The 16,362-nt window shown below is 39.3% G+C and overlaps 1 protein-coding gene across 1 annotated transcript in view; it reads right to left on the bottom strand.

The window, feature by feature from the left end:
- The window catches only part of slc25a21 (solute carrier family 25 member 21), a 198,069-nt gene that overhangs the window by 36,866 nt on the left and 144,841 nt on the right, over positions 1–16,362 (bottom strand). The window contains exon 4 of the mRNA XM_006632667.3: positions 12,936–13,019. Coding sequence (XP_006632730.1) covers positions 12,936–13,019 — 84 coding nt within the window. The remainder of the gene's footprint in view (positions 1–12,935; positions 13,020–16,362) is intronic.

The raw sequence follows: 16,362 nt of genomic DNA, 5'->3' as shown, positions 1-16,362 counted from the left end.
ACATTACATCTTGACGTTTATACCACACCCAAAAATAGAGAATAATTGCAGCATCTTCATTAGCATGTTAACATCTGTATATATAATACATAAGATAAACAGGGTGGCACGGAGGTTAAAATGACTGTTTTGCAGTGCTTGGGCCTTAGGTTCAATTCCAGGCCCATGGTGCTATTGGTGTGGAGTTTGTATGTTCCTACTGTGCTCACATGAGTTTCCTCTTTGTGCCCCGGTTTCCTCCCAAAATACATACTTTTGCTTCTGGTCCCCCACGACCCTGAATTAGACAAAGCCATTAGAAAATGGATGGATGGATAACATTCTTATGTATTTCATTATTAATATGTCTACTCTGGAACACCCTACATTTGATGGTTTCTTTTTCTCTCAACTTTCGTTGGCACCGAAAAACACTTCTTGTTAATGCTACAGTGAATTAGAGCTCCGCTTCTCATCAGCACCTCCTCTCAACTTTCCTGAGAACTGAAGTCAACACTCCAATATGACATTTTAAAAAAATAAGACAAAGGCGTAACAGAAAACCTGGCAAACAGAACCCATATTCATCACCTCTCAGAAACCCGATACGAGTCAGGCCATACCGGCTTTTAATGGCTGAAGCCCATTAGTGATGAGACCTGCTGACTGCATATAGGGAGCCTGCCATTGAAGGATTGCTGAGCAAACAGCAACTGAAAAACTTGCACGCAACCTCCTTTCAACAGGCATGTGTGTGTGAGAGAAAGAGAACTGAGCTCACTTCCCACTACCTGGGAAGCCCTTCGCAGGCCTTGTCATTGCTAGTTAGGCCTCACAATCTCCTTTCCCACCCCCCCACCCCCTCACTCTGAGCTGCCACTACCCGCCCGTCATGGAAGGCTGACTTGAAGACAGGACGATGCTGGTCTAACCTCTGTAACTGCCTACTCTTCATGGTTCAGATCAGAGCAGACGACAAAGCTCTCTGCAGTGGCTGAAAACACGCTGTCTCTCTTTCTCATGACTTCTGAAAACCACCCTCATCTAGTTTTTTAGATTTTACCATCATAATCCCAATTTATGGCAGTGTGACACTTCCTTTACTTTCTCGCTTGGTTGCTGTTTTTAGAGCTGTTTTCTGGTTACTCCTCTGGCTCTCAGTGCACGTGTACAATTCCCAGTGTTCACCTCTCTGTGTGAGAATCGGTTTTTGTTTCGGGTCAAAGAAAGTGAGCTCTCAATCCAGTACCTTCATTTCTGGATGATGGGTACACATAAGTTTCATTTTCAAAACATGCTAACTTGACATTTACACAAATTTAACTGCAGTGCAGTGGTTAGCATTACTGTTCTGCAGTGCTGGGGGCGCTGTGTTTGATTCCTGGGGTGCTATCTGCATTAAAAAAAATGTTGCTATCTGACGCATGATTTCTTGCATAATCTGTTTTAGTTCAGGCATGTGGTATGGTAATAATAATAATAATTGCTTACACTTATATAGCGCTTTTCTGGACACTCCACTCAAAGCGCTTTACAGGTAATGGGGATTCCCCTCCACCACCACCAATGTGCAGCATCCACCTGGATGATGCGACGGCAGCCATAGTGCGCCAGAACGCTCACCACACATCAGCTATCAGTGGGGAGGAGAGCAAAGTAATGTAGCCAATTCATAGAGGTGGATTATTAGGAGGCCATGATTAGTAAGGGCCAATTGGAAATTTGGCCAGGACACCGGGGTTACACCCCTACTCTTTTCGAGAAACGCCCTGGGATTTTTAATGACCACAGAGAGTCAGGACCTCGGTTTTACGTCTCATCCGAAGGACGGCGCCTGTTTACAGTATAGTGTCCCCGTCACTATACTGGGGCATTAGGACCCACATGGACCGCAGGGTGAGCGCCCCCTGCTGGCCCCACTAACACCTCTTCCAGCAGCAACCTTAGTTTTTCCCAGGAGGTCTCCCATCCAGGTACTGACCAGGCTCACACCTGCTTAGCTTCAGTGGGTTGCCAGTTGTGAGTTGCAGGGTGATATGGCTGCTGGCCATATCACCCTGCTGGCTGCTGGCTGCTGCATAATATTTCAGCCTAACCCTGCCTATTCCAGTTTACTATTCAGGAGTTTGTGGTTGTTATTATAAAGTTTAAATGGGATCCAGTCAAAGGTTGGAAGGGACAGATGTGCCTGTAGCTTTTGATACATCAGTCACAGTGTTTCAGTACTTCAACCCCTCCAGCTGCGTATTTAGTATTCGAAATAGTGTTTTTTAATGCTGCAGTTACTGGCACAGTAGCACAGTGGTTAGCACTGCTCCATTGCAGTGTTGGGACCCCAGGTTCAGTTCCTGGGGGGCTCTCTGCGTGGTTTGTACTGTATGTTCTTCCTGTGTTCACGTGGTTTTCCTCCAGGTGCTCCAGTTTCCACCCACAATTCAAAGATGTACTTCTCGGGTAACTGGCTTCTGGGAAAAAGTATACTGTCCCCTGCAAGTGTGGAGGCTGGAGCTCAGTAACGCCAAGGTCCATCACACATGTCAGCCGTGATTTGAGCCTATTTCTCTAGGCCAGCAGCCAGTGTGCGTTGTCAGACTCAGGTCATTGTTCTCACACCAGGGAGACAGGCACTCTGTAACTTCCCATACTCCAGCAGACTTGTCTGACAGGTTAGTCCCTCATGAAGAAAAACACTCTTGGTAAAGCAACTCTTACCCAAACGTCACTCCCAAATGATAAATTAACTGTCTACATGAAGTCACCTGGGAGGCCAGGGTAAACAGGTGAATACTGGACGCGTTTTTAATGAGAATGGGACTTTTTTCAACTTGAGTCAGCTCTCACAGTGGTGTCCAGTTCAGAGTGTGCACCTTCAACATGTGTTCTCACTGTGACGGGAAACAGAGAGGGCACAATGAATGTAAATGAATCCTAGCAGGCATGTAAAATCACATCGGCGGTTAACTCTCACATCTGAAAATGTCTGACACGACCATTTGCTAAGGAAATTGAACATTTTGTGTTTGCCATTGCTCATGTTCGTTCCCACCAGACAGAGACTTTGGGTGCCGATGTGCAGTGAAGCAGGCATATAATTCTTGTGCAAGTAATTAATCAAATGTACTAGATTCTGCCAAATTCAGCCAGCAAGGAGACAAGCCACCATGTCAAAGGTGGAAGCATTATTCAACGGTACAGTGCAGATTAATTTAATTGTACCGGCATGAGCCTGGTCTCAGGATAGATGAATAGCTCCACCGCTTAAGTGGATTTATTTAATGGCTTAATTTAAAGAACCAAAGGGCTAGCTACAGAATCCAGTACATGTATAATGCACTGAAAATAAATAAGGAAAAAGCAAACATGTAATAGTCAACTACCAGATCACAAAGAGAAAAGAAGATCTTAAAAAGGATCTCAATCCATGCAGGTCGTAAACAGTGATGCATTCCATGAGTGCAAAGGTAAATTTTATGATGCTACAGATGATAAAATCTGAGGTTTTTGGATGAAGCACCACAAATCTCCATCTTTTATGCACTTAATTCTGTTGTTTTCCTATCTTACAAAAGCAAAAGTGACTGCGTGCTGTCAAGTACTGTATAACCCTTTGAGCTGACAAAAAAGTCTTTCTCATACACATGCTGGCCATTTTATCAGGGCTGGTGCTTCAATAAGCATGTTTACATGCAGTAACAGCAAAACCCAAGTGACAGCTCTGAGAAATTAATTGCTTTTTAAACGACACCAAGGCAAAAGAGAACACTAACTTAAAATGCTGATTCGAGAAAGTTTCTCACTTAAAGCCATCCCTCCTGTCCTTGACATACCCTTAGGACATACCCTTAGCCATTCTGACAGCCCGTTTCTGAGAGACTTTCCCAACATCTGATGTGTTAGTTGTTATGAATTACTCTTTATCGACCAATCTTGCCTTCAGCCCATTCACACTCATTGGCGTGTGTGTCTCTCAGTATGCTTGTGTAGAGTCTGCAATGTAATTACTGGGCTGTAACGTATATTGTATTTTTTTACATGTCCCCATATTAGATACCCAGAAAGGGAATATTATAGAATGTCAGCCATCATTTACGAAAGGATCAGATGCACCAAGACACACTACAGACAAATTAACAGGCTTAGCATTGTAAAAACATCTATGTAGCTACACCGAGCACAAACTGGGAAAGGCACACACCCAGCAGCAGAGCTACATTCATAGTGAAAGCGATCCACACGGAAGACCAGCCAGGAACTGATCAATTCAAATGTTTTCATAAATGTTAATAAATAGCATGATTAAATAAATTACAAAAATGACAGAATCATCGAAAATAAAAAATAAAATGAACTCTCATGATGATATGTACAGTATACGAATAGATGCTTTCAAACCAGGTCACTTTCAACATATCAGAAGTATTTGGAAATTCCGACAGTCTTAGAGACAAGAGTGGAAAATATTGGAGTGAAAAGGAGTGTAGTAGTGTGGATATTAGCTATGCATCAGAAGCTCTCTGTGTTCAGGCAGTGTTCTGCCTGGCTGAGTGCACTCACGAGCATGTCACTTTTCCACTGCTTTGAATCAACACCCCCGTCGAACAGCCAGCAGCTAGAAAAACACCATACAGAAAAGCCCATCTTCACTTTGCATAAAAAAATATTGACAAAATACTGGAGGACGTAACTATTTTTCACCTGTTCAATGAACCGAGAACAAGTGGATGCACATCTGAAGGAGGGAATCTGCTTTCAGGTCGGTAGGTTTTTGTAAGACGAACATTTAAGTAAGCCCCCTAAATCTCTTCAAAGCCCAATTGTCACAGTTGCATTAAAGAACAAGAGCTAAGGGTCTGAAGTGACGTACCTTTACCCTGCAAAAAATTCTGCTGGAAGACAGAGTTAGAAACAGTTTCAATGTGATGTGGAGCACCAGTCCTCTCTCTGCACTTCTGGTGTCCCAGTGAGAGACATAGGCTCAGTTTTTCCAAAAGAGTCAGCAAAAACTAAAAGAGTGTACTGTAGATGTGAAATTTAGTGCTAAACCATTGTCTGATACCAGACTATTCCGTGAACTTTCTGTGTGCAATTTGCTGACACGTGACTTCTGGAACATTACGAATGTCAGTTTGCACGCATTTATATACAGTTGTAGGCATACTTATTGACACTCCTCTTCTTCACAATGCTATGCATGATTTATATAAGAGGGGTATATGTTGCTTTTTAAACTATAGATATTTGAAAATGATCCATTTTTTCTATGAAGATCTATTTTGTATTTATTTATTCTAGGGAGTGATAGTTCAGATGATCTCTACGCACTGGATATGAATACAAAAGACTATTTTTGCATTTAAGACAAAAATACATCTAAAATGGGAAATGAATGATTAGATTCCATTGTTAGAATTCTCTAACTCTCTCATTGCCCTTGACAGTTATTTATCTTCCATTAAAAGAGACCCATTACTCCTGAATGTACTCCACTGTACTGACAAGTGCAGGGTTTAATAAAAGTTTTATTACATGCCCTTAAAACCTAAAAGAGCTTTTTAAGAGGGAGCAGAGACGGACGTGTTTCAATTGTGAGGTGATGTGAAGGGGAGTAAAATGTGGAAGTGCGCCTTCCTCAGACAGCAGCACTTTCCCTGATGAAGGATTCGGGTAAGTCATTCGATTTTGGTTGTACAATTCCAATTACCCCAAGAAAAACATCAAAGCAAACATCTGTCAAATGAAAACAATTCCCAATACTTTTCTTTGCTTATATATTGATATTATAACTACTCCTTTCTCTTTGGCTTGTTTGTTTCATTAAAATATTGGTCTGATTCCTTTTTACATTAATGTTTAGTTAAATTTCTAGAATTCCTCAGCATACATGTTAATTGCTCAATTATTCTTGAACAATTAGCTTCACTGGATGGGGTCTCTTTGATAATCTGGCATTCCTAAAGTAAAGGTAGGAAAGTCAGTTCTTTCTTATAACTTCTGAAGGATGGGCTAACAGGTATGGTGCGATATTTGTTAGCTTTTGAAACAAGCCAAGGGATGTCTTTTTTAGCAGCTGTATATGCAGGAACATTTGGTTTGCATGGCAAATAAGAACCTAAGCAAACAGATTATAGCAAAATAACATAAGCACTGTTAGAAATAAAACAGCAACAAACTGCCGATGGTATTAACCACTTAATTATATATTTTAAGTGTACTTTTATTGGGAGATTTTGCAGACTGGCTACATAGTCTCTCCCAAACACAGTAAAACACATTCTTCATTCAATATAGACTTATCAGGTTTCTTCTGCAATTCTGTTTTTTTATAGGAAAACACATCTGCGTGTGATATTGTCTTTCAGCTGAATTTTTGTTGTCAGTTAAGCGTAATGTGTCAATCAATTAGATTTCCAAAGTGTCTCTGGATTGATACAGTAGGTAGGGTAAAATCAGAGTTAGAAAGGTCAGATAAGAGGGGAAATAATTTGTAAGTGTTGGGTTATTAATCTGGATGAACCACACTCCAAAACATGCTCAGGCAGGATCCAGATTTTCTGGAAAGCTTGACGCTTTCACGGTATTTATTTAAGCACTGTTCCAGTGTTTATGTATTGTTTTAAAAGAAATTAATATTTACCTGACAATATTCCGTTTCTGTTTCTGAGATGGATAAATGACGTTACAAGCTGTCTTGTGGTCAAGCGTAATTTCCCTTTAAAGCTGGGAAAACTATGGCGGTTCTGCCAGCAGTGAGGAAGTACGGACTGAGAGTTGGAAACTCGCATTGCAGCAGGGTGCTGGATAATACACTGAACTGTAATGAGCACTATCTTAAGATGTCACTCTTTACATTAGAGCAACATCAGTGTGAGTGAACTACAGCAAACATCACAGTACAATTCAGTTAAGTGAAAGGCGAGCGAACAAAATGCAGCATTTTTAAACTGAAAAATTAGCTGTTTATTTGCAGAAAAAGGAGATGAGTTTCTGATATGTTATCAGGATTATTTTGTCACCACCAATAACTGTTTTACCCACCACTTTCACATTCTGGAGAATCTGCTTTGGATAGTAAAAAAGGGATCATTCAAAATATTAGTTTTCAACTAGATTAAATACAATTTCACAATGAGGTCTGTTTAGGAGACTTACAGACTTAGATACAAGAACTTGATGACTTGCATAAAAGGACTGTTTTTTTTACAATGATGAATTTGCTGTTGGACAACAAGGTTGTATTAAGATGTTAATACTAATAAATAAAGTTCGAACAGGACCGATATTAATAGTAACTATGACACATGGACTGTTCTGAGCAGAGCTATGCAAAGGGGAGGTGAGAGGGTGAGAACTAGATATAAACCAATAAATGGATGTTAAGTTACTTCTTTAAAGAGTGAAATTTATTAAATGAAATTTTGCCTCCATAATACAAACATAGCTTTTACAAAGAAGGTAGATAATTTCCACATCCAAGCCACAGAAACTCGTAGCAGGAACGCTGAAGAGCAGGAATAGCTGTTGAGATTTCAGTGTTGAGACTTCTTCAGGTGCCGGCACAATAGCTCAAGCTTTTCTTTCTGCTTTTTAGTGTGGGATTAACCTCTGCTTGTTGCTTTTATTGTTGGTCTGTTACTTCTTGTAAGAATGTTACTTTTCTTTGTTATCTTTTTGCATTTTTTGTTCTTTTGGGACATCCTTGTGCTTGTGTTTTCATTTGCCTTGCCAGACAGGCTGCCACACACAATCCCTACAATAATGACATCCATCCACCCCTGTTCTAAACGCTTTATCCAATAAAAGGTCACGGAAGAGCCAAGGCCTATCCTGGCAAGCAACAGGCGCAAGACAGGATACACCCTGGATGCGATGTCAGTTCACTGCACAACACACACAGACACCAATACGCATCGACTCACACCAGGTCCAAGTTTCTCAGAAACCATTTAACATACCAGTATGTCTTTGGAGTGTGGGAGGAAACTAAAGCATCTGGAGGAAACCCATGCAAACATGGGGAGGACATACTGTACAAACTCCATGCAGAGAGCACCCCAGGAACTGAACCTAGGGCACCAACACTGCAGTGGAGCAATGCTAACCACTGTGCTACTGTGCCAATTACTGGAACATAAAAAAAAAACACTACAAAAGCTACAGGGGCATCTGTCCCTTACAACCGAGAAGCCTCTTCATACATATCAGAAGAGAACCAAAGTTAGACAGGATCCCATTAAAGTTTATAAAAAAAACACAAAGTGCCAAGCTCCTGAAAAGTAAACTGGAATAGGTGGGGTTAGGCTGAAATATTACCAGATGAACTTTGTCAGATGATCACAATACATGCCTGAACCTGGACAGATTATGCAAGAAAGTTATCACATATCAACATTTAAAAGGACTGATTTAGGGATGGCAGGCTATTATAATAAAAAATATTTGATTGTTCATCTGGGTATGAAAATATGAACTGTGTCACAACTGCTCAGGTTCAGTTTGGACTTCCACTCCTTAAAGTATGGATCACTGTTCAGATCTCATGAGATTAAAGTGCTTGGCTTAGCAATTACACTGTTGACAGTTAATAACTGTGATAACCTGCTGCCTGTTTTGATGACACAAAATGATAACAGTGTTTCACCTAAGGCCAACAAGACCTGGCCTTTTTCACCATTTACGCCCAATTAATTGTGACAGATTACACATTTTCATATCCAGATGTATCATTTAAGTTTATTTATTACAATGACCTGCAGCACCTTAGCAATTACTCATCTCTGATTGTTTCTTCATCCTGGTATTTTACATGTCAACTTCTGACAAAAAAAAGATTTGTGTTAATTCATCTTCCCAGGTTACTACATGCAGTTTTAAAAGCTGAAAAGCTTCTTCCGTTAGTGATTTCTCATAGCTGTCTTATGTGATCATGTCTTATGTGATCAACGCGTATTGATGAGAGCTATAAAACTGATGAAGCTTACATGCCCGTTTGATTTATGTTTATTATAGTAAATAAAGGAAAAGAGAAGTGGATTTGCTTTAATTTGGTGTTTTCAATCTATGAAGATTAAAGATTGCCTGGGCTTCCAGTTTAAAACATTACATGTCATTTTCTGCAGACTCTTTTTCCCTGCGTATCAAATTCCTCCCATGAAACAGCTCATCCAGACTGATGGGAATGAGTATATTAGGCACATAAGTATGCACAACAGTTTACTGGTGTGAATTTAAATGAGATTAACATACTCTTGAATGGTGAAAAAATGTGATCAATCCAGTATGATTTAAAAAACACTTTAGCCACAATATGATGAACAATAAATGCAAGCTTATTTATCATTAGGCCCACCGTGTGTTAGTTATTAGCCTGAAAATCTGAAAATTGCAATGCTTACAACTTCTGTTCTACATATTCATAAGGAAACAAGATTCAGCAAAGTAGCATTGAGTCCACGGCATCGAAAGTATGTCGGGTCAGACACTTCATAGAAGTGAAGCCGTCTGTTTTTTACCTGTTCTATTTAATGCACAGGCCCTGCCTTTTTACAGCATAAAAGACATGAGCAGTGAGGCCCGTCGATGGGCATGTGCCCCTTGAAATAGTGCATGTGTGAAAGAGAAATTAAAGTTCAGTAAGAATTCCCTACTGTCACGAGCCAGAGTTAACCTGCACTCTTGCCCACTTCACACCAGATCAGTTTTATGTACACTATAAAGCTGTCAGCTCTCAATAAACAGATGTACTCCCAAGTGGTTTAGCTCAGGTCTGCAAACTGTCAATGAAAACAGGGTAAGCTTTCTAGTACAATGTGCTGCTTCCCAAAAATCTCCTTGCATCCAGATTTTGTACAACTAGAAATCAAAGGACCTGGTTCCATATTCCAGGGTTAAATCTATAGTTTGATTATCACTATACTTTAGTAGTTTGCTTTGAGCACATACAAGAGTTAATGTCAATTAATCAAAATGTTGTTGGCAACAGAAACCCCAAGGAAAAAAAATCCATATACTGGAAAAGTTTAAATGGGCAAACAGCAGTCTCTGAGCATAACCAAAAAATAAATAAGAGAGAACTTTTTTTCTTCTTTTTCCAAATATGCCTTGGTTTGTATACTGTGCACTGCCCCTGCTGAAATGCCAAGGTCAGCTAAAAAATGCAGCTTTCATGGTTTAACTGCGCACTGATAAATCTTTTGCGGATCCCAACAGACTTGAGGTCTCTAAAAGGAATATTCCATCTATTGTTTGCCAGATACATTGCTAGCATAGATGAAAATAAAATTAACAAGACCAATTGACTTTACTATTGATATACTGACCAAGAGTTCCTCTGTGGAGACCAAGGCTCCAGTTTACAAGAGCTTCCTGAAACTCAGTACCGTGCATTGCAAATGATCTGCGCAATACTAAGACTTCACAAACAGAAGAACAGTCCAAAGGCCATGTGCATTGAGGATACAGCACTTCTTTGATATAGGAAAATGATATTCTGGGACTTTAAATACAAAAATCAGAAATGGTAGTAGTTTAATTTTATGATTTAACTATCCTTAAAATACTTATTCATCTGTAGGAATACTTTTTTCTGTGTGACTTCAAACTCTTGAGGGAGTGAAGAGTTGTGCAAGGAGGTTATACTTAATATGTTGCAAATATCGAGGTATTGCTAGCAAACAGCACATAAGAGTATGTGATTGAAATGATATACAGTATTTAATCTATACTATACACTTGTATGTCTATCAATATTGTTCATCCAAAGTTACTACATTTCTGAACTAAATCAAAAGCATTTCTTAAAAGTAACACTCAGTTTACATAATGTAAATTACAGTGCCAGTAACAATGGTAACAGTTGCACTTAATAAGCATTAGGACATTACTGGAAAGCTGCAATACTTCTTAAACTGGGGAACACATATACACCTAGGGGACATGATTCAATGCACATGGTAAATGCAAATTAAGAAATGCAATTGACATAAAAATTCAATGACTAACAACACAATGCACATGTTGTTTTCGTGATGGAAATGTTCTGTGTTGTATAAACACAGCCCTGTGGCTTCTCTGAATTTTAATTCTACAAACATTATAGAAATCAAATCCCATACAAGGCAGTCAGCTGTTGCTGGTTTTATGGCCTGCACAGCAATTATAACAGTACAGGTCTACAAAAGCACAGAAAAAGATGCAATATCTAAAATCTCAATGGCAAGTTGCAGTAATACTGTATACCTTATGATATACTGTAGTATACTATGTTTTAAATATTTCAAATTTGTACAGTCTAAATCAGAGAGAAAGACTACTCAAGTCCCATTCTAGTATAATCTGGAGAACTAGTAGTAAAGCATGGATCATTTAAATTACAGCCAAAGTGCTATCTCTCTTGAATTCGTAGCCATTGGACTTGTGTGCTGTCACAGTTGTCTTATAATGTAAGAGGAACATTATATCAGGGTGGTGATGCAATAGCTAAGATTTTCCTATAACTACTACTTCTAGTGTCCACATCAATTTCAAGATCTGACACTTTGTGGCAAGAAAATTTTGCGAAGGGTAATCCCATCATAATTCTACCACACTCACCACAGAAACAGTAGTAATGTTCAAACGAAACCCCTCTGAAACATAATAAAGGCCATAGATACCAGCTTGATGAGAAGCATTTTATTCGCAGTTTACAAAAAGGTCTATCAGTTCACTGGCGATTGACAGCTTGTGCTTATGGTAACAGAGGAAGTGTTGTTATAATGGAACGTTCGATCCATTTCTGTTTGACATGCTAAACAGCTGTCATGGCTGCTATTGCTCAGGGCATTGACACGTTATAGCCTGACCCTATCCACAAACAGGCAACACAGCCCAGCAGGTGATTTGGAACAAGACGTATGTTGTTTCTTTTGGAAAAAATAAGAAGCCGGTGGTTTTCCAGTGCTGAGTAAACAAGACATTGGGAAAAACAAAAACAAGGATGCTGAAGGACAGTGATAAGGATCTGAAGGGTAATAACTTTCCCCACTCACTCCCAATAAGCACATGACCACATTTTGTGAATTTGAATTTAGTGGTGACAAATAAGTGCAAAAAATGAGAATGAGCAGAATACATAACAAGAACAGGAATATAAGATACTGGGAACTGGATCCCAAGAAACCAATACAATCCTGAAGAGCTCCTATAAGGTAACACTATGTTATGTTTAGAGAATGTTTATAAGAGCAAACTGGATGAGAACACCCAAAGACCAGGAGAATCTTTGGAAGCTCTTCACCCAGCAGTGGATCGACAGACTCATGACAATATGATTGAAAAGACCTAAATCACAGCAGTCCAGCCCTGGTCCCTGGTTTTGGAGAGCTGGTGTGTCTACAGGTTTTCATTCCATCTCTGCTCTGAATGAGCTAAACCGTCTGTTTACTAGTTTAACTGGACCAGTTTGACAGCTTCTCCCAGTACTTCTGGCACTGCTGGTTTAAAGAGACCATGAATACCTGTGGACACACTCCAGGTCCAAAATTGGACACCTCTGATCTGAATTTTTTTAAAAGATCCAAACAAGCTATAATGTCAGGATCCATAATGTTAATGTTCAGCAAATTTAATCTTATTAGCTTTCATTTATTTGGCATGACCTTACATTTAAATTTACTCATCATCAACAATTCTGAGGTGACAATGTGCGCCAATCCATTCCCTTCTCTCTTCATAAAAGTGCTTTGCATTTAGAACTGCAATTTCTATTGTTGTCATAATAAAAACTCAAGTAACCTACACTACACAATGAAATTACAGTTGAATGTTGACTGACTTCACTTTAGTCCGTAACTTGGTATTCATCCACCGGTACCTTCTATATGTTGAATACAGGTGACACCTTAGAAATAAGGAGTTTTATAAGGAAGGATATAAAGTTCATTTCATGATTTAAAACAGACATAAGGTTAAAAGCTTACCCTTCATTCCGGAATATGGTCCTGAAGCAGTCACCAAGACTCTTGTAACTGTTTGGGTCACTTCTCCCTCTCTGGATTTGAAACCTAGAAAAATAATGATAATAATGAGTGATTATGACAGCATAACAATTCCTCAGTAGGACTGATGAGTGAGAATGTTCTAAGAAAGGATATAAAGAGCTTTTCAGTCTCTAAAATGAGAAAGCAATTTCAATAGTATAAAAATTTCTCCCTTAATTCAGTGGGGGTGGCCTAATGTGGCAGGTAATCTGTCAGTTTTATGATTCCATCCCCATGCGAACGCTGCTGTACTTCCCTTCGATAAGGTTATCCAGTAGCTACGGCCAGCCCAGCTATAAAAGAGAGGACTAGCGTTGCATCTTGCAAAAGACTGGTATTCCCTTCATGGTGGGGGGAGTCACAAGCCCTCTAGTCTGCTTAACTTCACAAAAAACCAGGATGTTTTGGCCTGATGATTTGCTATGGTTCCGAATGTGACTTAATTTTTACCTCTTAATTCACTTACTAACAAGCAAGGACTTTTGCCATCAGTGTAACTGTTTTTTTTCTTCAGTGATCATCAAATGACATTGATAACCACGCCAATTCAATACTGACCGAACAAGAACAAGGCACATGCAAATAAGCTCATTTTTTTTCTTTCTTTTTTTTTTAGAGAGCATCCACTCGGCCTGTGCATTAACCGCAGTTAGAAATAATAAATAAGCCAGTATTCCCTGGCTTTCTTTTTATGAAGAAGACCAATGGGGCTCTCCCCCAGTCTAAAACCATACGATGTCAATTACAGCCATGTTATGAAGGCAAAACCTGCTTAAGGCTGGAATTCGGTAACATTGTAACAACCTGCATGCCTTTATGTAAATTTTTACAGGACTCTCTTACAACACTTCCCCTGCATTGGAGAACTTGAAACATTTACTTAACCCAAGGTGACCAATTAGTTTAACTTTTTTTACAGCAGGGTTTTGTTGCTGGCTGGTACTAGCGAACACGCTAGTAACACTTCTATGGTTACGTGTAAATTTTTAATATGAAATAGTCCTTCGCAAACCCAGTTGGAGTAGCAGCAGAGCAGGATAGGCCTGGCTAGTTAACAGAAGCCGCTTCACGGTGTTTTACAATGCTGCCTCTGGCATCGGGTCGCTGTCCCGATCATGGCAGTGGGGAGCTGCAAGAAAACTACATAAAACCACATTAAAGACTGACCTCAACCCCTTATAAAGCTCTCTGAGGTTCTACTGAAAAGAAAGAAGTGACAGCTTTGTTACAAAATCAATTAAGAAGACAACAGGCTTTTCATTTACTATGCTGTAGGACAGAGTCGCAGAAACAGTAAAGGAGCTAAAATCTCTGGAACACCTTCAGGAAAAGTTCACAACTGATCACACACTGCAGTGAAATATTGTTTTTTCCAGTCTTTACCTTAACATGGAGATGGCAATAATGTATTTTATATGATTATTGATAATGACATTTATTTATGTGCAAGGTATTTACACATTTGATACTCAATACACCTATCAAAAAATATCATTTCCGATTTTGTTTAAGATTTTTTAGAGACACTAAACTGATGGTTTGCAATTTGTCACATTGTTAAAAAAAAAGCAGAGACCTTCTGGCAAAACTGGAAGTAAACAATGTATTGTTTTTGTTTTCATTGTTTTGTACTCCGGGTATGTTTGTTTTATTTGCTTGTTTCTCATTAAATTTGTTTCTGAGTGCCAAATGAGCATTTATGATGTGTATGATGTGATGGTAAACAGTTAACACCTATATTTGCCACTTTATGGACTTACATTAAACTCTATACCAGGTAGCTTTTTCAACAGGTCATGTAAAAAGTATAATCATTTCTGTTCACCTCTCTTACACACTCTCTTTCCTTGGCATATGAAAGCCTGAACTGATTGCGTTTCAGAACGTGGCTAATTAGGAATGCCAGTGAGGGATACATTTAAACCCCAGTCAATTTCTGTCAGCAGCTTTTTTAAACTGGATTTGTTTTCTGCACTGTTGCACTGATGTGCATAATCTGTGGAGAATGTTCGTTCATTACAGAACCACATTCTGGACCTGAATTAAAGTATGCTTGAAAAGGAAAGAGGAGAAACACGGTTTTGATTAAAGAAGAACAAGAAATAACTTTTGAAAGTAAATGATAGACCTCCTCCAGCAAAGCAGAGGTTTTTTGGCACTTAGAAGGGAGGAAGGACTACTCTCTTCATGAGGCCACTTCATGGCCGCTGTCTGGTCAAAAGGTCACAAGGTAGCCATCTGACCGGGTCTCAGAGTGCTCCATAAAGACGACTGGATCCGATGTGGAGGCACCTCGCTGGATTTTATAACAAAAAAGATTAACATCCTGGAGGGGCGTCTCATGGAATCCAATTTTGTGGATTCCCAAATAGCTTGTAACCTCTGCTCAAGAAAATAGTTAAAACAGTGTCATAAACGGACTACCAACATGTATAAAGACAGAGCTTGAGAAGATTTAAGACCAGTGGGGCTTGTAAACAAATTTAAATCAGCCTTAATTAAATGCATATGACATCTGGTCAAAGACCGAATCTTTTTTCTGCTTTTTTGGCCCTGTGTTCTCTGCCCTGTTATCCAGAAGACCAGCTTACTTCTCTATTAGCCCTTAGAGCAGGAGACTCTATTTGCACGGTCCCACAACAGCTATTGAGCCCTGCCTTGACCTCCAGGTCAGCTCATTTCCTTGCACCTCTTTCTTACCCTGCCGTAAAATTTGGTTGGGATACAACAGTCAAAGGGAAAGAGATAAGTTAAAATGTTCTGATGAATGAAAGAATAGATCATCTGCTGATGCTGTGCTCTCCTTGTACACTGTCTCACAGCCCCAGCAGTGAGGGATTCAGATCCATAAAGTGAAAAGGGAAGCAAGAAGGTCCAGTCAGCTAAGTGTGAGTAACACTATAGTTTCATGTCAAGGTTTGTTTGAAAGCATTCCCCCACCAACAACACGGCAATCCAAACAAAGCTAATGTATTCGTGTTATTTGACCATTATTTCCATTTGTGTATATATCTCAGCCATACGCAAATCTACTGCCGAATTCAGAGATTATTTGATTCATCTCACCCTCCACATAAGCTACCGCAAATATTTTAAGAAAAATATATTTAAAGATATGCATGTCTTGAAAGCAAGAATTTGAAACCCAAAATGTTTCATTGAAAATGTTTCTACAAGGCTTAATCTGATATTGTGATACAGTGTGTGTATTCAACACACACAAATTATAATTTTAGGGTTTTTTTTAAACTTATTTTCAAAGCAATGGCAAGGGCTTCATTTAAGGTGCAAATGTAACTTTTAAAGAGAGTACACTTGATGCAAAAGATGTACATTTTGATTTGTCAGTTACTGAAAAGCAAAGGCT

This window comes from Lepisosteus oculatus, chromosome 8 (assembly GCF_040954835.1).
Source record: "Lepisosteus oculatus isolate fLepOcu1 chromosome 8, fLepOcu1.hap2, whole genome shotgun sequence".
Classification (NCBI taxonomy): Eukaryota; Metazoa; Chordata; class Actinopteri; order Semionotiformes; family Lepisosteidae; genus Lepisosteus; species Lepisosteus oculatus.
Note: the sequence above shows the minus strand (reverse complement) of the source record. Positions and strands in the feature narration are given on the sequence as shown.